Raw genomic sequence first — 23,061 nt, 5'->3', positions numbered from 1 at the left:
TGTTGTTTAATCTCAGATACAGTGAAGTTAAAAACAGTATTTCCCTCTGAAATGTAGTGCAGGACAAAGTAGGAAGTCAAGACAAACACCTCAAAGTTATACTTGAGTAATTGTACTTAGTTACATTTCACCACTGAATATATAATAATCTCTGCTAAAGTGGTCTGCATGTTTACATCTGGGTGAAGTCGAGTTTGAAACATGGGGGAGGGAAATAATAAAGGTGTTGTAGCGCCCTCTATGGTCAGATAATGAAACAACAGGAACATAATGTATTTTCTTTCTCAGAATGGATTTCCACACGTACTCTGCATGCGGACCTCTCCCCGTGAAATGTCAACAAAACCTGTAGCTCAAGCAGTGTGACCCGGAACAGCTTTGCTGTGTGTGTAAGTGAGTGAGAGAGAGTGAGAGTGTGCATACACCCCTGTGAGTTGTTTTTGTCGTCATAAACAGCTGGATGCGACTCGAGCTAGCAGGCTTTAGCAGAGCAACCTCTGCAGAAGGTGTCAGATTGAATCCGCCCTGCAGGACTACAAACATGGTGCACTGCATGGTGAGTTTCCTCAGTGATTAAGCTAACTGTAGTCAGTCACATTTCCAATAACGAAGCTATAAGCTGTATGTTTACATGCTGGGACATAACTTGTGTGTGTGTGTGTGTGCAGTGATCAGTGAGGATGAGGAGCCGCAGTAACTCAGGAGTGAGGCTGGATGGTTATGCCAGGCTGGTCCAAGAGACCATCCTGTGCCACCAGGTGAGTCCACACACACAGAGCAGGATGCAGGTTACGACACATATTTTTACAGTGGTCACATCTTCAATAACACAGTGTAGAAATACTCGTTGTGATGTAAATGTGCGTATATTTGCATCAAAATATACTTAAACTTCAAAATAAAAGCACTCCTGAACTTATTTCAGTATAAAATATATTATATTATTAGATTATAATTATTGATTCATTACCATGTAATAGTATGTTAGTGTTGCAGCTGGTAAAGGTAACGTCTTTAGATACTAATGGGTAAATTAATGCTTAAGCTAGAATAATTTATCATCATTTATTTGATGATTATATTTCATATTGATAAATGAATAATGAATGTTCATTTGGTACACTTGAGCATAACAATGTGAGCCAATACAATAACTGAATGCCATAAATTATACTTTTAGGAGGCTTGTAATTTTTGTTGACATGGTCAGAGAGACTATTAATTTATTAACTATCGTGTTTACTATTGAGGTTTTGGTATGCAGTAGTGTTTCTAATATTTTGTCCACCCCATTTACATACATGAGAGGGCCATAATATTTGAAACACCTTTCAGTATAATTTAGTTCAGTTTAACACTACTGCAAACTACAACCTCAATAATTATCAACTTTTAATAGTAACCCCCCTTTTTTACGTGATTCTGGAGGAAGGCGTAATACGTAAAGCTGTTTGTTTTCCGCTAAACTCTGTGTACCTGAAATTTTCCCTGAACACTGTGTTGCTATTGCAGTCATTGCTTATTGACTCTGAACTTTGGCAGGTCAGAGAGATAAGTGCACTCTGGGAAAATACGTAAATACCTTAAATATGTGGACAAAGGAGCTTGTTGCAAAGAGATTTATTTATATTGTTAAGAACTTAGAAATTATACATATATTTTTCACAAGTTTATAATTTGAATTTGTATAGTAACTAAAGCTGTAAAATATGTAGTATCAATTTTAATTTAGATATTTGCCTTCAATATGTACTGAAGCTGAGTATAAATTATGTAATAAATCATAAAGTGTAAATACATTCTGCATTTGCATTGATGGACAAGCTCAGCTCCTGGAATAGGCTGAGCGGACCCGGGAAACTATGCACCTTTATCTATCAGCACTTGAGTTCATTCTGAGGCACAGTCAACAGCTGACAGAAAACAGTGCCAACTTTCCTTGCAAAACATATATACATGTATGGGTGTAGATTTGGTTTCAGAGGAGGAGGGACACAACGACTCAAGTGTCTCAGGTTCTTCAACCAAAAACTGCAAATGAAACTATGTTGTTTTATTAATGTACGAACATACACATACAAACAAACTCTATTCATTATAGTTCAACAGTAGTATTTCTAGGAAATTATAATAATAACACACTGTAACGTTAATGTTTTTCCAAACAAAAAGTGACAAACGTATGCAGGTATCAGCTTCTCAGCTGTGACGATTTGCTGCCTTTCTTTGTCTTATAATCATAAGCTAAATATATCTTTGACCTTTGGACTTTTGATCTGACAAAGCAAGCATTTAGAAGATAGCCTACCAAAGAGACAAAACCCAGACTTAAAAAAAGTCTTGAACATTTTTATTTATTGTCACACTTTCTCTCATCTCAATTATGGAAGCTAGTCAGTAAAAAGAAGAAGTTAACAGAGATTTGAGTCAATAAATCAAACAGACACTAGAAAGGTTTTGCGGTCCTTACTGAGCCTTTGTGTATGTGTTTGTTTCAGAACCCAGTGACAGGACTTCTACCCGCCAGTGCCCAGAAAAAGGACGCCTGGGTAAGGGATAATGTGTACAGTGTCCTGGCTGTGTGGGGGCTGGGCATGGCCTATCGCAAGAATGCAGACCGCGATGAAGACAAGGCCAAGGCCTACGAACTAGAGCAGGTGTGTTTGTGATGGAGAGAGGGTTAATGTGTACACTAGTGACTGTTTGTTCTACCCCCACACAAATGTAGGCTACAGTGAAACTAAAATCTCACATTAAACCAAACAAAAATATCTCAAATTAAACTTCAGGGGAATATAAAGTATGATGAACTGAAACTATTACAAATCTAACTTGGTAAAAAATAATGAAATCACATTTTGATGTTGATTTTTGTAGTTTTAAAGTGTTGATCTTTGTTGGCAGAGTGTCGTGAAACTGATGCAGGGACTTCTGCAGTGCATGATGAGACAGGTAAGACACACTTTTACATGTTCGCTAGTGTTTGCACATATAAACATAATGTCCTGGTAACCAACAATCTGTTAAGCCAGTGTTCTGGGAAACCACAATATGTTATCTGAGGTACTTATGTAAACAGCTTCTCCAGGCCTCCGACTGCAGTCTACATGTTGAACTGAGAGTAATAGTGAAAGCCTGCCTGCAGTATTGTTTGTTGCTTTCAGCATCCATTACTGGAAATAGGATAAAGATGTCAAATTTACAGCAGTGTGAAATTGCTGCAGAGCTCAGGGAGCCAAGCAGCTTTATCCTCTGCTACTGAGATATAAGCATTAGTAGAACTAAAGAAATGCCTGTTGTGACACACTGGCATGTCAAAAGCAGCAGACAGTGATCATAAACCTTTATAATAATCATCTAAACAGGGATATGAATAAACATATTACTTTATTTTGTGGGCTGTATATGATTGGAGCATAAATATGCATGTGCAATAATAGCTGAAGTACTTAACAAATAAGAAGAACTTTTCTTTCTGGTACCAACAGACACCACTGACCTGTGTGTTGGTATGTATGTGTGTGTATTCTGTTTCTTCAGGTGGCCAAGGTGGAGGAGTTCAAACACACCCAGAGTACAAAGGATTGCTTGCATGCCAAATACGATACTCCCACCTGTGCCACAGTGGTTGGGGATGACCAGTGGGGCCATCTCCAGGTGGATGCCACCTCGATTTACCTGCTAATGCTGGCACAGATGACAGCCTCAGGTATGATAATAACTCTGACCCTGACAGAGTATGAAAAAAGACGCTGTAGCAAACAGCAATGCATGCTGCTTGGTCAGCTTTCCTTTTTAACAAGCACTATCTAACCATTGTTGTTTAGAAGAGAACACAAGCTCATTATGCAACATTGAACATGACTTGTTTGCTGAGTGTGTCACGTTATCACGCAGGTCTTCGTATCATCTCAAACCTTGATGAGGTCGCTTTTATCCAAAACTTGGTCTTCTACATCGAGGCTGCCTACAAAGTGGCGGTGAGTGACATCTCCAGAGGTTTGGGAGGGTGGTTTCTAGAAACAGAGGGGAGTCAATTGAGAGTAAAAGCTGTAGGCGGGTTGAATTTTGGGTAGTATAGGCAGAGAAGAAAGAGAACAGTCACATATATTTTGCTCCTTTTTTTAAACTCCCAGTGAACCACCATGCAGATATTTGAGAAACTGGAGAATTTGGTAAGAAATTATGTCATGATTTGATTTATACTGTCATTGGTTATGACCTGTCTTCCTCCTGTAGGATTATGGGATGTGGGAGCGTGGTGACAAGACCAATCAGGGCATCCCTGAGCTCAATGGCAGCTCTGTAGGAATCGCCAAGGTACAGGAGCCACAGATTCCATCTATCTGTTCATTAAAGATCAAACGAAGAAAGTGTTGTTGTTTGTGTGGGTTTGCAGGCAGCTCTGGAGGCCATAGATGAGCTGGATCTTTTTGGTGCCCATGGAGGTCCGAAGTCAGTCATCCATGTTTTGCCTGATGAAGTGGAACATTGTCAGGTACCGTTGGCTTTGCCACATCAGACATCATCTCTACTCATCTGTCTTCACCTCGGCATGTTTCTGTTTTTTCCCTCAGTCCATCCTGTGCTCCATGCTGCCAAGAGCTTCAACTTCAAAGGAGATAGACGCCGGTCTTCTCTCTATCATTTCCTTCCCTGCCTTTGCTGTTGAGGATGCTGACCTGGTGGCCATCACTAAGTCAGAAATCATAAACAAACTGCAGGTACAGTACAGCGTTTGTTTGTCACGATGAAACTCTGCACAGTTCAGTATTTTACCCTATATTTTTCTACATGTAAATCAGTCAGCATACTAACATTTCCATTGTTTGGTACAATATCAGGGTCGCTACGGCTGCTGCCGCTTCATCAGAGATGGTTACCATTGTCCTAAAGAGGTAATATATTCTGTATTTTGAAAATAGAAATACTAGGACTTACTGTAATTTCATATAATTTGAGCTGCAGTTCCTGGCTGTTGTCTTTTTAGGATCCATCCCGGCTACACTACGATCCTGCAGAGCTCAAGCTGTTTGAGAACATCGAATGTGAGTGGCCCGTGTTCTGGACTTATCTTATTCTGGATGGTATCTTTTCTGAAGATCAAGTGCAGGTACAAACACCAAACTCACTGCTCCATATGCTTTTTTTTTACTTTATTCACACAGTTACTGAGAAGTCACTTGTGTTGCAGATGTAATATTGAACCAGTTACTTTGTGCTCTGCACAGGTGCAGGAGTATCGTGAGGCACTGGAGGGCATTTTGATCAGAGGGAAGAACGGCATCAAGCTTTTGCCTGAACTTTATGCTGTACCACATGACATGGTATAAATAGAGTAGATGCACGTTTATTCCAGTCACATTTTAGCTGCATGGTCTGGCAAAACCGACACACTAGTCAGAAACTGGTTTCATGTAGAGGTCCTTAATTTAAATAGTGTTGTCTTTTCAATTTCTTTGGGTGGCACAGTACCTTGTGTTTCACTAGCCGCTTGAAGATAATTAGTTGTGTTGTATTTCGTCATATTCTTTTTTTGCTTGTATGCTTTAGATTGTTTTGACTAAATATTAAGTTTTTTTTGACATTCCCATTAGCCACAGCTGTGCTTTATGTTTAGTACTAATTCGCAAATGTAATGGCAATAAAATAGTGTCAGGAAACATCTGACTACAAATGTTTGTTGCATCTGAACAGCTGTTCCTAAATATGAGTCAGTAAGAATGAGAACATACTGTTCCTCTTACAGGTGGAGGAGGAGTACAGCAATCCTCACTCAGTGGACAGAGTGGCCATGGGGCAGCTGCCGCACATGTGGGGACAGTCGCTCTACATCTTGGGCTGTCTTCTGGCCGAGGTAGGTCACAGGATCAGCAACATTTGTCAGACATTTAGACAGTGCCCCAAAGTGTAAGGAAGAAAGGCACTGCTACAAGATGCTCTCACTACACAATGGAGCCATACAGACCAAATATAGTTAAACAGCTGCCATTGTTTTCCTCTGTAATAATGAACCACCTTTGTTTCTGTTTTTTTTTTTCTTTCTGTGAAAAGGGATTTTTAGCACCAGGAGAAATAGATCCTCTCAACAGGAGATTCTCTACAAACTTCAAGCCGGATGTTGTGGTACAAGGTTGGTGATCGATCATTAGGTTGAGGGAAATGTCATTCAAGAAGTTGGTAAAACTGATACACTCTGTAATGCCCATTACATTGTTTAAACACGTTTGCAGGGATTAAACATGAGGAGGGAAGTTCACTATTTGCACATTCTTACACTTACATTTTTACATTTGTGTGGCAATCTATCTTGTTGCATCAGAGGCAGTGCTCAGCTTGTTGTAGAAAAGCCAACAAGGGTTATCTTCTGTAAAGTAGCTGTGAAACATAATCTTACTCAGGCTCAACTGTACATTGTCAGATTTGACTCGGCTTTCATCGGCCTCAGTTGTACTTTGGCTTAGCGGTGCCAGATTCAAGAATATGAAAAATGTCCAGGACTTATTTTTAAATGTTGTTCTAATGTTAGCATTTATTTCTATACATGTTTTCCTACAGAAGGCAGGATATAATTTGTTTCTTTTGTGTGTCAGTTTGTGTTTTAGCAGAGTCGGAGGAGATCCAGGAGTTGTTAAGTGAACATGGGATCGTGGTCCAGACGATGTCCGAGGTTCTGCCCATAAGGGTCATGCCTGCTCGCATCTTGAGCCATGTCTATGTCAGACTAGGTAAACAAGCACACTTTTTCTTAACAGTTTATCATCTTAGAGGTTACATCAGAGTAACATCTTGCTTCACTGCCATAGGAAATTGCAAGAAACTGAATTTGAGTGGGCGTCCTTACAGACACATTGGAGTTCTGGGAACATCTAAATTCTACGAGATCAGAAATCGCTCCTATGTGTTCACCCCACAGGTAAAACTAGCTTTAAAGGTTGTGATGTTCATAAACACAACAGCAAAGTTAATTAATACTGATTAATTATCTCCTTTCTTCCCTTCCAGTTCCTAGATCAGCACCATTTCTACCTGGCGTTGGACAACCAGATGATTGTGGAGATGTTACGAACAGAGCTGGCCTATCTCTCCTCATGCTGGAGGATGACAGGACGACCCACACTCACGTTCCCCATCACTCGCAGCATGCTGGGTAATAAAGCTGAAATCCAAAGCACATCCTTTTTCTTTTGCAGTTAATCGTAAAGAATGGGCATCATGCTAACAGGAAATGACACAAAACTGTTACTACTGGCAGGTAAATTTAACAAAGTGACAGCAAAATAATGTTTTTAAAATGTAATAGTTACTTTTTCTGAGATGTTCCTGGAGCTGATTAACTTCCAACCACAGCCATGGATGTATTTTAGGAACTGGATACCAGATTCAAGGATAACGACCAGTCATTTGAGTTAAAATGGTTTTGCATAATCCGAAAACCTTTTCTAGCTTCCAGGTTTACCTCCACATTGTGTGGCACATGCACATTAATGTTTTTCCCAGCGAGTTCAGAAGTTTTTACAGACATTTCATTTATATTCGTGGTCTGTGGGGGAAATGCATTGAAGCTTTTCTTCATTGCAATATCGCAAGTGACCGCCGGGACACATTTGCAGCGAGGCTGAGTGACGTTGCTGTGTCCAACTCTTTCTACTCATCCATGCTCTCAGTTTTTTTTGCAGCTGTGAGCAGCTCCTCCACATGTCCACACACTACAGTGCATTTTCTGTTATTTTGTCCAATGAATAAAGAACAGCTATTTAGTTTTCAGTGTTTATTGAAGTTTTGATGTGTGAAATCTGGCATTTAGTTTGATTTTTTTCCTTTGATACATTCCATCAGCTTGCAGAAATCTCTTTCAAGACACAATTAGAGGATAATTTAGACACGATAAAGGGGGAGCAATAAATAATCTGGCTCAAAAGAAATTACATTCCTACATGCTCTGTAATAGAGTCTAGGTAGCATTAAACATGTGATTTGTATGCATGTAGATGTGACATTGAATGTTCATACTGTATATTTCATTTTATGACCAGTTGAAGATGGAGATGCGATTGATTCGTGTATCCTAGCAACCCTAAGGAAACTACAAGATGGCTATTTTGCTGGAGCGAGGTCTGTTTCATTCTGTAACACCAGACTTCAATTTATTACTGTGAATAGACTGTTTTTTACACAAGTGTGTTGTAACAGAAGAGTATATGTTTGTGCGAATGTCACCACAGGGTGCAGATGTCAGACCTCTCCACATTCCAGACCACTTCGTTCCACACTCATCTCACGTTCCTGGATGAAGAAAACGACGACAGCTTGCTCGAGGATGACGAGGATGAACATGGCGAGTACGGAGAGGAATATAACAACTGTGGGGCCTCAGGTAGTTAGCAATGAATGAAGTGTGTGGGTTCCTTTCAGTCATAATAAAGCTGAACTGTAACTAATGAAGTGTATGTATGTATATGTATTTATTCCCAGAGGGATCAAATGACATGTTTGACCAGTACCTCACCCAGCTCCTCCACAGCACCACCATCAAAAGCCATCTTCCTCCCATCCAGAGGGGGCAACACCACATCTTTAGTGCCGAACATACCACCAGAGACATCCTGTCTTTTATGGCCCAGGTCCAGGGCCTGAACATGCCCAGTGAGTTAGTAGGAAGTTCATGAGTCAGCTGAACTCTGTTTCACCTTTGAATAGTGTTTCTTGTAATGCAGCAGTGTTTCCTCTATTTTAGAGACATATTCAGCCATGGTTAGGTGTTGCAAAATGACTGGTTGGGCTTTGGGTTGTGGCTAAATTTGGGTTATGGTAACAGGGAAATCAAATAAATGAGGAAATCTATGAGAAAATATAATAATCGTGGGCAACTGTATCAAAATACATGTATTAAAAGTGCTTGTTTTTGCCACTGATTGGCTTAGTTTGTTGTTATAAGTGCCTGTTCTCACTCAATATTTCACCAAATTCAAAAACTTGTTGTCCCCATTAGTAACTATGACAGAAAAATATGGAAAAAATAACGTCCAGGTTGAAAAATACCAAACGTATTTTCAAGTTTGTTTGCTCAGAAATGTTTATTCTCTGGTTACCTGTAAATTACAGCAACAAAGACGTACCTAGAAAGTCAGTGGTGTGTGGTTTGGGTTTTGGTGTATCTCCATCTAATCTCAACAAAGTCGTTCTTCGTGTTATTTGTGTGTGTGTGTTTCAGAGTCTTCCATGTATCTACCTGTGGCTCCTGTTAAGAGCAAGCACCGCAGATCTCTCAACCTACTTGAAGTTCCTTCAGTTCCTCTGCATCCTCAGCATGGCTCAAATGTAAAGCAGCAAAAGGTAGACAACAGCAAATCGACCTTGTTTTCACTTCTGTATCTCTCTGAAGTCTATTTGTCTCACCCTGACATCCATCTCAAGCCCCACAGTGCTGCTGATCTGCACCTGCCTCGGGACTCTCAAGGCAACACGGACTTTGCTGCATTGGTGAGGCAGCTGAAAGAGTGTCCAACTCTGCAGGACCAGGCTGACATCCTCTACATCCTTTATGTCATGAAGTACGGGCGTAGAGATTACACACACTCATTATCAGCATTTGTATGCTAATATGTAAACTACGTCATTTTTTTAGTGATTGTCATAACTGTCCTGTGTTTTCTTCTGATAACCAGAGGAGCTGATTGGCTGGTGGAGTTGTCAGGTCCCGGACAGGGCGGTGTTAGCGTGCGCTCCCTGCTGGAGGAGCTGTATGTACAAGCCGGAGCCTGCAAAGAGTGGGGACTCATCAGACACATCTCTGGAATACTTCGCAAGAGAGTGGAGGTCCTTGCTGAGGTCAGTGACGAGTCACAGCAGACGACAGAGAGGAGATTGTTTTTGCTTTATCAGTTTGTTGTAGATGAATCTAGAATTTTAGCCTAGATGTAAAATGGACCTGTGGAAAGTCAGCAATAGAGAGAGACCAGAGAAAGAGAACACCATCCACATTTTTGTCCTGTGATGATTATCTTAAACAATCTTTGAATAATTAAATTTGGTCCTGGTCACATCTTGATAACTAGAATTTGAGAGGAACACTGAGGATCATTAAGTGACATCTTTGTCTGTGAAGCCTATGGCTGGAGATCATCTAGTGTTTACAACAATTATGTTAGTTGTTTGGAGACAGCGTCTGACACCCTTTCATAGCTCAGTGTTGACGCCTCAGTACGACACGTTAAAGCAAATACACCATCCAACATACTTCTCTTTAGATCTTAATATATTCAGATTGAACTCCTGTAAAATAGCGATTGAGACATTCTTTAATTATAGATAGAAGTACGTTCACTGCTGAATGTTTATTGACCAGCTGCCAGTTGTGACAGTGCTAAGGAAGATTCAGTAATCATTTTATAAAAACAGCCAAACAAGTTACTTGTAATTGAACTACACAACCTACCTTTATGTTCGAGTTATGTTTTTCAAATACATAAAGAGCAATTTTATTAAAAAAAAAAAATGTTCTCCTGTCTCTCTAGTTTCCTTCCCACCTTGAAAACTTTCAGACAAAACATAAAACTGACAAACTTTTATATTTAACATCAATATATATCAATCAATAAGATATGAATGAACAAATATATACAATTCATGTTCTTCCATCTGGATGAATCACTAGAAAAAACAAATGTGCAAAGAAAATGCACTGACACCATCTGTTGGCTGTTAGACAAAACTGCATCATAACACAATGACACCTGCTGGATAACTTGTGTAGTCGACCCAGGGGAAAGGCAGGAAGATTTTCCTCTACAGAATCAATAACTTATACAATGATTTTAATGATTTCTACCTGTATTTTTTGTTCAGGCCTGCACAGATCTGATTTCCCATCACAAGCAGCTGACTGTAGGTCTCCCTCCTGAACCCAGGGAAAGAGTCATCACAGTGTAAGTCGTCGTTATTGTCACAAAAACCCACATCAAGGTTTTGTGGAATGAATTACCATACAATAAACCAACTCTTCCTCCTCACTGTTTCTTCTCAGTCCACTTCCTCCTGAGGAGTTGAACAGTCTCATCTATGAAGCCAGTGGTCAGGACATCAGTGTCGCTGTACTCACTCAGGTAAATCTTTAACATTTTGGTCGCAGGACTTTTTCAGACTCTGATCTTATGGCTGTGAACTGTGTGTGTGTGTGTCGTATAGGAAATCATGGTCTATCTAGCCATGTACATACGCTCGCAGCCTGCTCTGTTTGGGGACATGCTCCGGCTCAGGATAGGACTCATCATGCAAGTGATGGCCACCGAGCTGGCTCGCAGCCTTCACTGCTCCGGTAGAAAAACAGAACATGGGTACACATAACTGTGAGAATACACACAAACTACCCTGCGCAGTAACAATGCAAAACTATCTAACACTTCTGTAGGTGAGGAGGCGTCGGAGAGTTTGATGAGTCTGAGTCCTTTTGGTATGAAAAGCCTGCTGCATCACATCCTCAGTGGCAAAGAGTTTGGAGTGGGGAGGAGCAGTGAGTTTTTTTTATTCCCTTTTCCTGTCTCTTCCTGTTTTATGTGTGAGTGTTTTGTTTACTCTTAGTTTTGGGTGGATGGGTGACGTCGCACATACTCTGTCCACTCTTTATACTGTCAGTGGTTAAAGCACATAGTTTCCAGAGTTGCCAGCATGACTGTTGACCAGGTGATTTAAGAGTTGTTATTTATTTAAGTCAACTTATAACAACATGTAGCTGTGTTGCGCTCATCAATCCTCACTGTGATTTTTCTGTAACCCTTTTTTATGACTGTGTGAACAGGAAGATCACATCAACATTTAAAAGGTCTGCTTGGATTTTCCAACCAGGGGAAAGAGCCCAGAACCAGACAAAGAGAGAAGTCAGAGAAGTCTGGAAACAGAATATAAAAATTAGTGTCCTATAGATTTATTTGTTTGTTTTTTCTGTTCATCAGTGCGTCCAATCCAGTCAACAGCCACAAGTCCTGCCATCTCCATCCATGAAATAGGCCACACTGGAGCCACCAAGACCGAACGCACAGGAATACACAAGCTAAAGAGTGAGATAAAACAGGTGGGAAGCATCTATCTATCTATCTATCTATCTATCTATCTAGCTATCTATCTATCTATGATAACAATGTTCTTGCTCTTGGTTGCAGCTGGATGACTCTCGGCCTATAAGTGTGGGTTGGGTTTTTTTTTTTTGATAATATTTAGCATGCAGCTGTTTCAAAACAACCAAACCATCGGCTAAACCCTGATCATAAACCATTTATTTTTTATTATTTCATGAGCCCTCCATAGTTGGAACGAACACTTCATCACATATCAGTAGGAGAACAAGTATCACACAGTAATCGTATTTACATAAACTCATTTTGTGATAGCATTTCTTCGTCGAATGGTCCTTTTTGTGATAAATCACCTCGAGAAGTCATTTTGTTTCAACTCTTTGATTTTTCGAGAGTTGATTTCCACTTTTCAGACATCTCCAGTGACATTATGCTCTGTGTGGCCGCAGCATCAGCACGACTGTACCATGAAGAACCATGTGAACCATCTCAAACTGTTCTCTGTCATCTGTCATCCATATCCATGTGCAGATCTTGAGCGGCAGCCTCTCCTTGAATAGCACTGTCACTTCCCCTCGCTCCACGGTAAAACCATTTCACCTCATCTGCTTCAGATTTGACTTGGTTTGTCCTCGTCAAGTTGCCGTAGTTTGAATGTGTTTTCATTCGGATTCCATATTTTCTGTAGACACTAAAATATTCCATGCTGCATTTAAGGATACAGTTGTTATTTTATCATTTCATTGTTTTCAACAAATGTGCTTAAAACCAACAAAGAGACTATCTAGACTAACAAGTATTATCTGTGAAGTCAAAGCCTGATATACCATGTGCCAATTTTCAAGTCTGTCCTGGAAGAGAGATCTATCCTCTGCTGCTCTTCCTAAGATTTTCCTGTTAAAATAAGCTCACTGATTAATAATAAAGTGACATGTTTTGGACAATAACTCATTGTAAGCAGGAGGCATGAGGTACATCAGGCTGTGGCTACAAACACTTGTTCATTATCTATATGGAGTAATTATTAATAGCACAAAAACATACATCAACAACAGCTTTGTCCTCTAACATGGCTGCTAAATGTCTTGTCAAGTGCAATAGAGCATGATATCAGTATGCATGCATGATTGCATGGACTGTGTATAACTATAGTGTTAAAACTGACAATTTGTGTGTGTGTGTGTGTGTGTGTGTGTGATAGAGAGAGAGAGAGAGAGAGAGAAGAGAGAGAGAGAGAGAGAGAGAGAGAGAGAGAGAGAGAGCGGTGACTACTGTGGTAAATATTTCAACCTTATTTGCATGTATTTGTTATGGAAGGACAAATGTGACCCTGGACAAAGCAGCAGCAGTAGTAGTAACAGTAGTAGTAGTAGTAGTAGTAGTAGTAGTAGTAAAAGTCTGTTTATAGGTCTTTTTGCCACTACTAGCACGACACACCTGAATCTGTGACACAACTGTTGTTGTCAGTTGTAGATGTCAGGGTTTGACAGGGAAGAAATGTGTGAAGTAAAAGCAGAGATATCTCTACATTGTCAGGAATGTAGCTATATAACGGTTGAGCGCTCTTTTAAGCTTAATTGCATCATAGTTTACAATATTGTTTGTCCAAAGTGACCTACAACAATGGATTCAAACAGCTTAGGAACAAACAACTAAAAGTGTTTTAAGAGTTGACATAGGTGCTGACATGGGGTGTCAAGGTGTAGTCTGAGATGGTGCACTGGGAGAAGGGCAGTTTGACCATGACATGGAGGTAGTTTTCTGGGATTTTGAAGTGGGAATACACACTACACACACATTCACACACTGATGGGATTAGCTGCCATCCAAGGTGCCAACTGCTCATCAGTTTGAGGAGCTAACCATTCATACACATTTACACAATTTAGGGTTCAGTATCTTGCCCAAGGACACTTCGACATGCAGACTGGAGGAGCCGGGGATCAAACCGCTGATCATCTGATTAGTGGACGACCCGTTCTACCTCTGAGCCACAGCTGCTTTGCCTGCATGGTCCCAGTATAAATGTGCATATACATGCAGATAAGGTTGAAAATCAGTGAAGCGGTCCAATACATAAGGTCTAATATTATCTTCCTGTGCTCTCACCACAGCGTTGCAGTAGCCCCTCCACCCCAAGTGGGATCTTGTCCCCAGTTGGCACTGGTCCAGGAGATGGACAGCTGCAGTGGGAAGAGAGGCAAGGCCAGTGGTTGAGGAGACGCAGGCTAGATGGAGCTATCAACAGAGTACCGGTGGGTTTCTACCAGAAGGTCTGGAAAATCTTGCAGAAGTGCCACGGCCTCTCCATTGATGGATATGTGTTGCCATCATCTACCACAAGAGAGGTACGGCCTCGCAGGCTTGCAGCTAAGCTTGATTCAGTGTGTGGATGTATGGGTGTGTTTATTGATTTGTTTTCTGTGTAGATGACAGAAGGAGAGATAAAGTTTGCAGTGCAGGTGGAATCCGTCCTGAATCACGTCCCTCAACCAGAGTACCGGCAGCTGCTGGTGGAGACTGTGATGGTTTTAGGTCTGGTGGCTGATGTGGACGTGGACAGCATTGGCGGCATTATCCACGTGGACCGCATCCTGCATCTGGCCAACGACCTCTTCCTCAATGACCAGGTACAGCTTCTGGCAAAAGATACATTACCGATGTTCATGTATTCACCAGGGTTCACTCTGTTCTACCTCTGCCTCCTCCCCTAGAAATCCTACAGTGCCAGTGATTATTTCCTTGAGAAGGACCCAGCGACCGGTATCTGCAACTTTTTCTACGATAGCGCCCCCAGTGGCAGCTATGGCACCATGACCTATCTGTCCAAGGCGGCGATCACTTACGTCCAGGACTTCCTGCCAAGTTCAAGCTGCCTGATGCAGTGAAAAACAGACTTGTAACACCTGAAAAGACACATTTTATCACAAAAAAACTTCTCATTATCAACTCATACAATTCATGTGGTGCTCATAAATATGTACTCACATATACGGATGTAACATCGTAGCCTTGGCAGCTGATTGCAAACCACTGTGTAAGCACTGTGAACTTATTTATTACTTAAACATGCTGCTCGGTTAAACATGCTGTTTGCAACTTACATGATCTTATGTAAATTGGACACATCTCTGTGCTCTTGGTGTTGTGTGTGTGTGAGAATATTCTATTAACAGTTATCTGTCATGTAACTGAATATGTCATAATCCTACTGAGCCTGGCAGTTATCAGAGTAAACATTTAGATAATTGAAAATTATTTCCCTCAAATTAATAATTTGTACTTTTATCTTGCTCTAATGGCTGACCTAAACAAAAGAATCAAACATAAATCATAAAAACAATTTGTACACTCTCACAAATGACTTAATTTCTTCCCCCGCAGATGACTCATTTGCACATATGATTCAACAAAAATCTTCCCTCTGATAGCTTCCAGGCTCTTTAGAATTCAGTGTTGATGATACTGTTGGAGTCTTGTATTAATGTGAGCCTCTATGGAAACAAGAATAATAGCTTCCTTGATTGTTTGTCTATGTTCTTTGTGTACGTGTTGTGTGTTTTATACAGCGAACGTATATGAATGTCACGGTTTTGCTAACATATCGTTGCTTAACATATTGAGTTTAATGTACAATGAACGCACGTTTATTTTTGGCATGTTGGGCTAGAAGTCTGCTCTAATACACAGAAGTTTATATGTGTGCAATATGTATAAATGCAATACATGCATGGTGTATACATACAGAAAGTACAAGGAGCATGTTGAAGAAGGTCTTTGTAAGTCTGACATGAATGTTATCTGCAAGTTTTGTGCACAGAAAGCAAAACAGCAGGAAGAAATAAGGTGATATATTTTAATGCCAACCCAACCCTGAATATTATAACATATCAAAAATAGAGAGAAATTAAAAAAGATAATATAATCTAATTATTTTACTCATATAATATATTATGCAGGTCAACTATTCAACAATTACAATACCTGTTCACTTATTTTAACAATGCATTTACTGCCCATTTCTATCATAAAAGTCCATTTATTATGACATTTTCAAAGTATATTCGTACAATAAAATCATTCTACTAACAATGTTACCCTCTCATCATTGATCTGCCACATATCACTTTGTATACTAGCAGGAGTAGGAGCTCTGATAACGCAGAGCTCCAGCTGTTGCTGCTTCCAGCTCAGCCAGCTGTGTTCGTTGTTGTCCTTGGTAGACATTTCTTCCAGCTGTAAGGGGAGAGGCGATGGGTGGCTGGGCAGGCACATTTATGTCCCCCTTTTTGGTTCACACACAGGTGGGAACACCCTCCGTTCTTCCGACTGCACTCGTTAATGTCTGGAGGAGAGGAAGGGAAATAAAACTCACTCAGTAGATCAGTAGAGTTTCAAAATAATTTGATATATTTATGAATTTTATGAAGTTTTTGATTCATTAATTAAATGTTTTTTGATTAAGGGAAAGAAAGCCCATGATAAAGTTCTGTCAGTTTGAATTTCTGAGTCCTTGGACTGTAAACATCTGACTGGAAAAAGTTAATTTATGCAGCATCCTCTAAATTATCCCCAATTTTGGATAAAAACTTTTGTTTCACATATAATGTTTCTCTAATGTGTTATTTTCATATAATGTGTCACCTAGCAGACACCGTACTGTTAAAGATGTGTGTGTATGTGTGTGCATGACACCACTGACCCTTGCAGCGTCGGCCATCACTTTGCAGTGTGTATCCTTTGGGGCAGATGCAGCGGTGAGAGCCTGGCAGGTTGAGACACTGCCCCTCACAACCTTCCTCCTCGCACTCATTTATATCTGTGTGCACACAAACAATGAGCTCAGACTTGAGTGCACAGAGAGAGAGAGAGACAGACAGAATGGCATGCAGCAAAGGGCTGATTTCTTCCTACCTTCACACTGCTCCTTAAGAGCTTGTGCAGTTGTCTCAGCTGTTGTTGCTGGTCCCTTCCTGTAACCAGGTGGACACTCTGCGATGCAGCTGTGTCCGTTTCCGGCTAAGATGTGTCCATATGTGCAGGAGCATTGGTAGGATCCTGGTGAGTTGTTGCACTGCTCCATACATGGCCCGAGCCCATGATTAGAAGAACACTCATCTATATCTGGATAAGAAAAGGAAGTTTAGGAGAAGATGACAACCATACTTAAGTGTACACCTTTTCTATTTTATTGTCATATTATCAAAAATCCAAAGGCTCTGGGACAAAGTTGCACTGATAGACATTTTTTTTTAGTGCTAGCAATTATATATAATTATATTCTTATCCATGTTAAATTGGGAATACAACATTTCACATTTATTTTATAAGTCACTGGAGTTTAAGAGAGAGGTGATAGCTGCGAGACACAATGAAAAATTATTAGTATAGCCAAAAATGAAAGGTCAGAATCATCACTGTGGTCATTCTAGTAGTTGTAGTGGTAGTTCATGTAGGTCTAATGTTGAACAGGTAATGTTTACCATGGTATATCCTAATAATCAAATGTTAGCACCATCTTAGTTTAGCATAATCTACACTAAAATCACCAATCTACACACTTCATGGTAATCCGTAGTTGTTGTGGTGCTTGAAAAGTCACCACCCAGTCACAAACGTTATCTTCCATTCATCTGGAAACCATGAATGCGTAACCAAATTTCATGAAAATCCATCCTGAAGATGTTGAGATATTTCAGTCTATTTCAGTGGTGGTCAAACTGACAGATAATACCATCCTTAGAGTTATGCTGCAAGCATAAAAAGAGAAAGACACATTTCATAGTAACGTTTAACAAGCGTCTCATAACCTTGGCAGTGGTTGTCTGCAGGCTCTAAGCTGTAGCCAGCAGGACACTGACAGTGGAAGCTCCCAGGAGTGTTTACACAACCGAACACACAGCCTGTTACAGGCAGCAGGCACTCATCCACATCTGGAAAGATGGAGAGCGACGTAGAAAAACACTGTTCGTAGATGTGAATGACATAAACAGACACAAAGGCAAATAAACACACACCTGTGCAGGAGGTCTGGTCATGCGCTGGTTGAAAGCCGTCATCACAGCCGCACTTAAAGGAACCAAATGTGTTGATGCATCTCTGCTGACACTGATGCTGCCCCTCCACACACTCATCTAAATCTACACACATGCAAACAATAATTATTACATACACAGATAGCATAAACATGCATTTTGCACTGGTGTGGGTGTGTGGACGCAGATTTAATAAAACACACACTCTTCCTGTATCCGTCAGAAACACGCAGTCAAGGCTGCGCTGAGATGAAAGAAAAACATCAGCAGATGAAAGGTGGTCGTCTCCCTCTCCGCTCTGAATCAAGCTGGAATCTGAAACCTCATTGATGTGTCTCCATGTTTTGCTCGCTCTGTTTTTGCCTGTAATGAGCAAACCATGTGGATGTTTTCTGACTTCCTGTTTTTCAAAGACAGGAAACAAGGATGGCACCATTTCCTCAAAGCTGACATCTCTTGATCTACCTGCTTCTTCTTTTTTCATCATCTTCCCATGTCTGGACCAGAAAGAATGGTCTATTTTGAAATGAGGACCAAAATAACTGTTCCTTTTTCTTTCCTAAGCTACCCACCAGACAGGATACAAACCTTATTTCATTGCAGTGGAATTTTCAGGCTACAACTAAACTATAATCAGTCTGGACAGGACTATCTGCAGAGTGCACGCTGATAATAACACTGTTCAAAAAATAAGATCAACACCATCCACTGATGGCCCTCACAAATGATAGGTTGTCTGTGAGACAGGCAGTATAACTTGAGACATTATAGAGCCTAGTGCTACAAGGCGATCCTGCTCCCACAAATTTCACAGCTCACTTATGCTCGTCTGTGAGCCGTGAAACATCAAAGTCATAAAACATGTGAAGGATATTCCCTGTTGTCTGTTGTGCTGTAACATGCCTCACTGCACGCCGTGCCTGGGGGCGTCCACAGAGGATTCAGGAAGAATGTTAAGGTCCCAGTGAAAACTCTGGGGAAAGACAAAAAAACAAAACATTAATATGCTCACCACGACACGTCCGCCCGTCATCCAGCAGAGTGAATCCAGGTTTGCAGTGGCACTGAGTTCTTGTCTGGGTTTGGTTGGAGCTCTGGTTGTAGTGTTGAGAGTGAGAGCAGAGTTGGGAACAGCCTCCGTTGTTAACTGAGCATGGTGTCAACTCTGGAGACAAGGGTCAAGGGTCATCACAGTTGCAATGAGAGGAAATGAATTTGAGCATTCATGCGAGGGTACTTTAAGATGGTTGAACAGGTGGAACAACAACAGCAAGTGAGATCATTTCAAAATCATCTTTGACACCATAAATTCAGAACAAGATGATCTGCACAGCAGAAGAAGTCTTATCTTGGCATGAAGCTAGATGTGACTCAAGATGTGGAACAATTAGTTGATGAAAAAGTTAACTGAATGACAAAACAAAAACCGAAAAAAAAACTATTGCCATCAATTATTTGTAAAAAAATTTAAAAAAGTTTTTACAATAATCTTTAAGTGGAAAAGCAAAATATGTAGCTTTTCTTTGTCTTATTGTTATAAAAATTAGGATTATATTGGGGTCCAGATGTTTTTAACTCATACAGATAGTGTGTGTGTCCTGTCTACCATGTCTCGCATACCTCCCCTAGTTGGCCTCTGATTTACTAAGGCTGGCAGGGAGAGATAATTATAAATTAGTAGTGCAGGTACAGGCTAGCGGAGTACCATGTGGATATAAAATATAGTGCTCATTCCTGAGCCATAAACCAACTAAAGGAATATTATGATGTTATCTGTATCAGTGGGGAGGTGTCTGAGACAGCCCATTTTTAAAAAATGTATAAGAACCTATTGATAGAGCTCCTCAGGGAGCCTTTTCTCTGTAACCCCTTTTGTGTGTTGCACTGTTAAATGCCCCTTCTAGTACAAGAATAATAAATTCAACTTAAACTTTGAATCCAGTCCTCCTTAAGGGTTTTTCTTAAAAATTCTCATAACACTTATGTTATAGTAAATAGAATATCTTTGAGATCACCTTTGACTATAATGTACAATTGTCACCATTTTCTCACATATTTGGATGTCAAACATGAATTGATTGACCAAGAAATTATTCTGTAAACTCATTAATATTAAAAATGAGTGTTGCAGCCCTAAGATTTAACACAGGACACAAGACTAGTACAAGAAACAAACAGACGAAGAATTAATTGCTATTCACAGACCAGATCTAACATATCAAGTGCACTATAGACATATTATAAATAATCTTTGAAAATGCCTCTAAAGAACAATTAGTTTGTTTACATGCAAACTAGTGTAAATGTATATACTTCATATTTTCATTTGTTTTCTATTGCATATATCAATTCCACATGATTCTGTAACATACATTGGTTGACTAGTATTTGGCAGTACACTGGCAGACATCTTGCACCTTCCTTCTTCTTTACCAGTCAGCACATCTTTTCTTTTCTTTGTCAGTGACTGCAACATTTTTAAATAAATCAAATAATCTTTCAAATTCTGAAGCAGCAACACGACCTACCTAGACAAACAGGTGTGATTCCGCTCCAGGTCCCCCCCTGCTGGCAGTAGCTGTGTATGTCTCCATGGGCCAGCGTATAACCAGGGTAGCAGGCATACTGTATATAATGTTTATACTCTCTGGGACCTGGATTCTCCACATTACGGAAGTAGAAGGTCCCGTGAGCGGGCACAGGTGGGTACAGGCACACTGGTCGTCGGCTGAGGCCCGGTTTGGAGGCAGAGTTCATCGTGAGGTTGTGGTTTTCAGTCTTGGGAGCCTTAGTTGTGGTGGTGGTGTTTGCAGGAAAGGTGACATTAAGCGGCTGGGTTTTCATATTGGACTGGGTGGAGCTGGGACTTGAGGAGGTTGAGGGAGAAAAGGATGGATTGGGATTCGATAAAGAGGAAGCAGGTGATGAAGTGAGAGAAGAACTGGTGGTAATGAAATGAGCAGAAGGAGATGAAGTGTATGTTGAAGTTTCTGTAGGCTTCTCTTTATCTACAGATCCAGGCTGGGACAAAGAAGGATGCAGGAGGCCAGTTTCTGCCAGTTTGTCTACAGTTTGTGAGGACCCTGTTACTACTTTAGAGGGAGTCAGATCATGCTGGGATGTGACAGTTTCTTTGAACGTGAGTGCTTTTTCACTGCTGAGCGCAGACAGAGCAGATTTTGTGTGCTGATATGATGAAGTTGGTGCGAACACCACAGTCGGGAGAGTTGTGACAGCAGTGATTGGTGTATGGGCTGTTGAAAATGATGCTGTTGAAAGTGCTGATCGCTCAGAAGCAAACATTTGTGTAACTCGGCCCCCCCTTCCTTCTTCCTCGTGTGAAGCTTTTACCTCTGAGACATCCCTTCCAGTTCCTGTTTCTGCTCCTTGATCTTCGTTTGTCTTCTGATCCTCACGATGAGCTGTTTGGACCCCACCTTTGACTTGAAACTGGATATACTGCTGCAGGTGAACTTTTGGGTTAGTCACTTTAATCGTCTCCCTGTTGGACATTTGGGATGGTGTATGAGACAACAAGCCAAGTTTGAAGTTTGCTTCTTTGGAGGCAGTATTAGCAAGGCTGTCATAGTGGGATTGTTGCTGGGTCTTCAGAACTACGGGAGCCTGGAGGTTCTGGTGTATGTTTGGCTTTTGCAGATTGACACCTGAAATTGAGCCCGTCATGTCGGACTCTTACACGGAGAAATGAGTGAAAACAATTAAAGACAGAAACCTTCAAACGTGAATACAAAATAGTGCAATAATAAACTTCTACTCTCTTTAATAGCTGAGAATTTCCATGCTCACCTTTGCATACAGGCTTTGTGCTATTCCAGGTGTGGCCCTTACAGTACAACACTGAAGGCCCATGAAGATGGAAACCATTATTACAGCTGAACATTGCCCAGGAGCCATCCTCATTCATGCTGCTTGTGCCGTGGGTGAGTGTCCCCGGGTTGGAGCAGCCAGAGCCTGAAGGAGTGGGAGGATATCATGGAGAGTGATAAAAGTTGCAGTCTAACAAGGGACCATTGCCACTTCCCCTCAACTCTCTAATAACAGCAACTCATTAATAACAGCTCATTTTAACAGTACACGCTCATGAATGAAGCTCCTTACCAACGCAGACCGGGGTGTCACGGGACCAGTGTCCAGACACACAGCTGTTGGTTTTGTATCCATGGAGTTTGTAGCCAGGATAACAACGAAAGATCACCAGCAGTCCTCCGTAACGGAAAAACGTCTGCCCGTTCTCCAGGTGTCTAAAATCACTGCATCCCTCAGCTCCGCACACTGCAGACAGTTTCACAATGAATACCTGCTGTTGTCTGAAAACACCTCTTCTCTCAACACACACATGTATGAAAATAGCTTGAAGAAGTACCTGGAGCGTGGATGCAGAGCAGAGCAACCAGTGCTGCCAGGAGCTCCATCTGAATGTGTTCAGGATGACACTATGATCTACTGAGCTGAGAATCTCGTGATATTTGGGGAGGAGGAGAGTACTCGGAGAGCGAAAGTGGGACGTATGTAAGGGGTTGAAGATTGAGGGGAGGAGATTTGGTGTGGGATTACTACAGGATGGGAGGATGCAAGGAAGGAAGGAGGGGTACACAAAACACTCTGACAGATGGCTTGAGGTATCAGGGGAGATGCGCTTTTTTACCTGTTTTATAGTAAATAGCAATTTAACTTGTTTGTTTGTTAAAGTGATATCATGCATTCAGATATAAACAGTTTTTAACAAAATAGAGGGAATCATCAGAAATCTCTGGCACTAAAACAGTCAGGTTTAAAAACGATCAGTCACCATAGAGTCTGTGTGCAGCACAATTAGACACCTTCAGTAAAATCTGAACCCATCATTTACACCGGATGCCTGGGCCTGTTAAACTGCTCTCACTGTTCGGTAATTATAGTGGGCAGGATGCTAGAGTGAACACACACACACACAC

General features: G+C 40.9%; 2 protein-coding genes across 8 annotated transcripts; one reads left to right on the top strand and one right to left on the bottom strand.

Moving 5' to 3' along the window:
• The first annotated feature begins 271 nt into the window (after positions 1-271).
• LOC104919767 (phosphorylase kinase, alpha 2 (liver)) lies at positions 272-16,163 on the top strand. 4 transcript variants are annotated; one of them, XM_019278092.2, is made up of 33 exons: positions 272-556; positions 669-758; positions 2,499-2,657; positions 2,905-2,952; positions 3,541-3,709; positions 3,898-3,980; positions 4,240-4,320; positions 4,400-4,498; positions 4,578-4,724; positions 4,845-4,898; positions 4,991-5,113; positions 5,232-5,327; positions 5,750-5,857; positions 6,055-6,133; positions 6,594-6,728; positions 6,807-6,916; positions 7,006-7,150; positions 8,037-8,115; positions 8,226-8,377; positions 8,476-8,646; positions 9,215-9,336; positions 9,418-9,554; positions 9,669-9,831; positions 10,849-10,928; positions 11,027-11,105; positions 11,188-11,317; positions 11,411-11,512; positions 11,952-12,070; positions 12,159-12,182; positions 12,603-12,656; positions 14,186-14,419; positions 14,501-14,701; positions 14,786-16,163. In XM_019278092.2, the coding sequence occupies exons 2-33, from the start codon at positions 681-683 to the stop codon at positions 14,957-14,959; spliced, it is 3,735 nt and encodes a 1,244-aa protein (XP_019133637.2). In that variant the 5' UTR covers positions 272-556; positions 669-680; the 3' UTR covers positions 14,960-16,163. The 4 variants fall into 4 exon arrangements, with proteins under 4 accessions (XP_019133637.2, XP_019133638.2, XP_019133639.2 ...); XM_019278093.2 differs by lacking the exon at positions 12,603-12,656; XM_010731850.3 differs by lacking the exon at positions 12,159-12,182 and having other exon boundaries at positions 273-556.
• A 79-nt stretch (positions 16,164-16,242) lies between these two features.
• Positions 16,243-23,057, bottom strand: LOC109142890 (uncharacterized). Of its 4 annotated transcripts, XM_019278098.2 has the most exons (10): positions 22,491-22,626; positions 22,226-22,399; positions 21,914-22,078; positions 20,635-21,798; positions 19,119-19,271; positions 18,089-18,211; positions 17,882-18,004; positions 16,986-17,195; positions 16,774-16,890; positions 16,243-16,416 (listed from the first exon to the last, which is right to left on the bottom strand). In XM_019278098.2, the coding sequence occupies exons 1-10, from the start codon at positions 22,537-22,539 to the stop codon at positions 16,262-16,264; spliced, it is 2,433 nt and encodes an 810-aa protein (XP_019133643.2). In that variant the 5' UTR covers positions 22,540-22,626; the 3' UTR covers positions 16,243-16,261. The 4 variants fall into 4 exon arrangements, with proteins under 4 accessions (XP_019133643.2, XP_019133641.2, XP_019133642.2 ...); XM_019278096.2 differs by having other exon boundaries at positions 22,226-23,057; XM_019278097.2 differs by lacking the exon at positions 17,882-18,004 and having other exon boundaries at positions 22,226-23,057.
• Positions 23,058-23,061: the final 4 nt, after the last annotated feature.

This window comes from Larimichthys crocea, chromosome VIII, assembly GCF_000972845.2.
Source record: "Larimichthys crocea isolate SSNF chromosome VIII, L_crocea_2.0, whole genome shotgun sequence".
Taxonomy (NCBI): Eukaryota; Metazoa; Chordata; class Actinopteri; family Sciaenidae; genus Larimichthys; species Larimichthys crocea.
The sequence above is the reverse complement of the archived record's forward strand: the minus strand, read 5'-3'. Positions and strand labels throughout refer to the sequence as shown.

Bases quoted from the DNA above. Each gene is read 5' to 3' on its own strand.
- LOC104919767 (XM_019278092.2), top strand. From the start codon at position 681: ATGAGGAGCCGCAGTAACTCAGGAGTGAGGCTGGATGGTTATGCCAGG. The intron at 3,981-4,239 runs GTGAGTGACATC...TTCCTCCTGTAG, and splicing joins AGGCTGCCTACAAAGTGGCG to GATTATGGGATGTGGGAGCG. The intron at 7,151-8,036 runs GTAATAAAGCTG...TTTTATGACCAG, and splicing joins CATCACTCGCAGCATGCTGG to TTGAAGATGGAGATGCGATT.
- LOC109142890 (XM_019278096.2), bottom strand. From the start codon at position 22,829: ATGCATGATATCACTTTAACAAACAAACAAGTTAAATTGCTATTTACT. The intron at 19,272-20,634 runs GTAGGTCGTGTT...CCTTGTCTCCAG, and splicing joins AATCACACCTGTTTGTCTAG to AGTTGACACCATGCTCAGTT. The intron at 18,005-18,088 runs GTGTGTGTTTAT...CCATCTTTCCAG, and splicing joins TGACCAGACCTCCTGCACAG to ATGTGGATGAGTGCCTGCTG.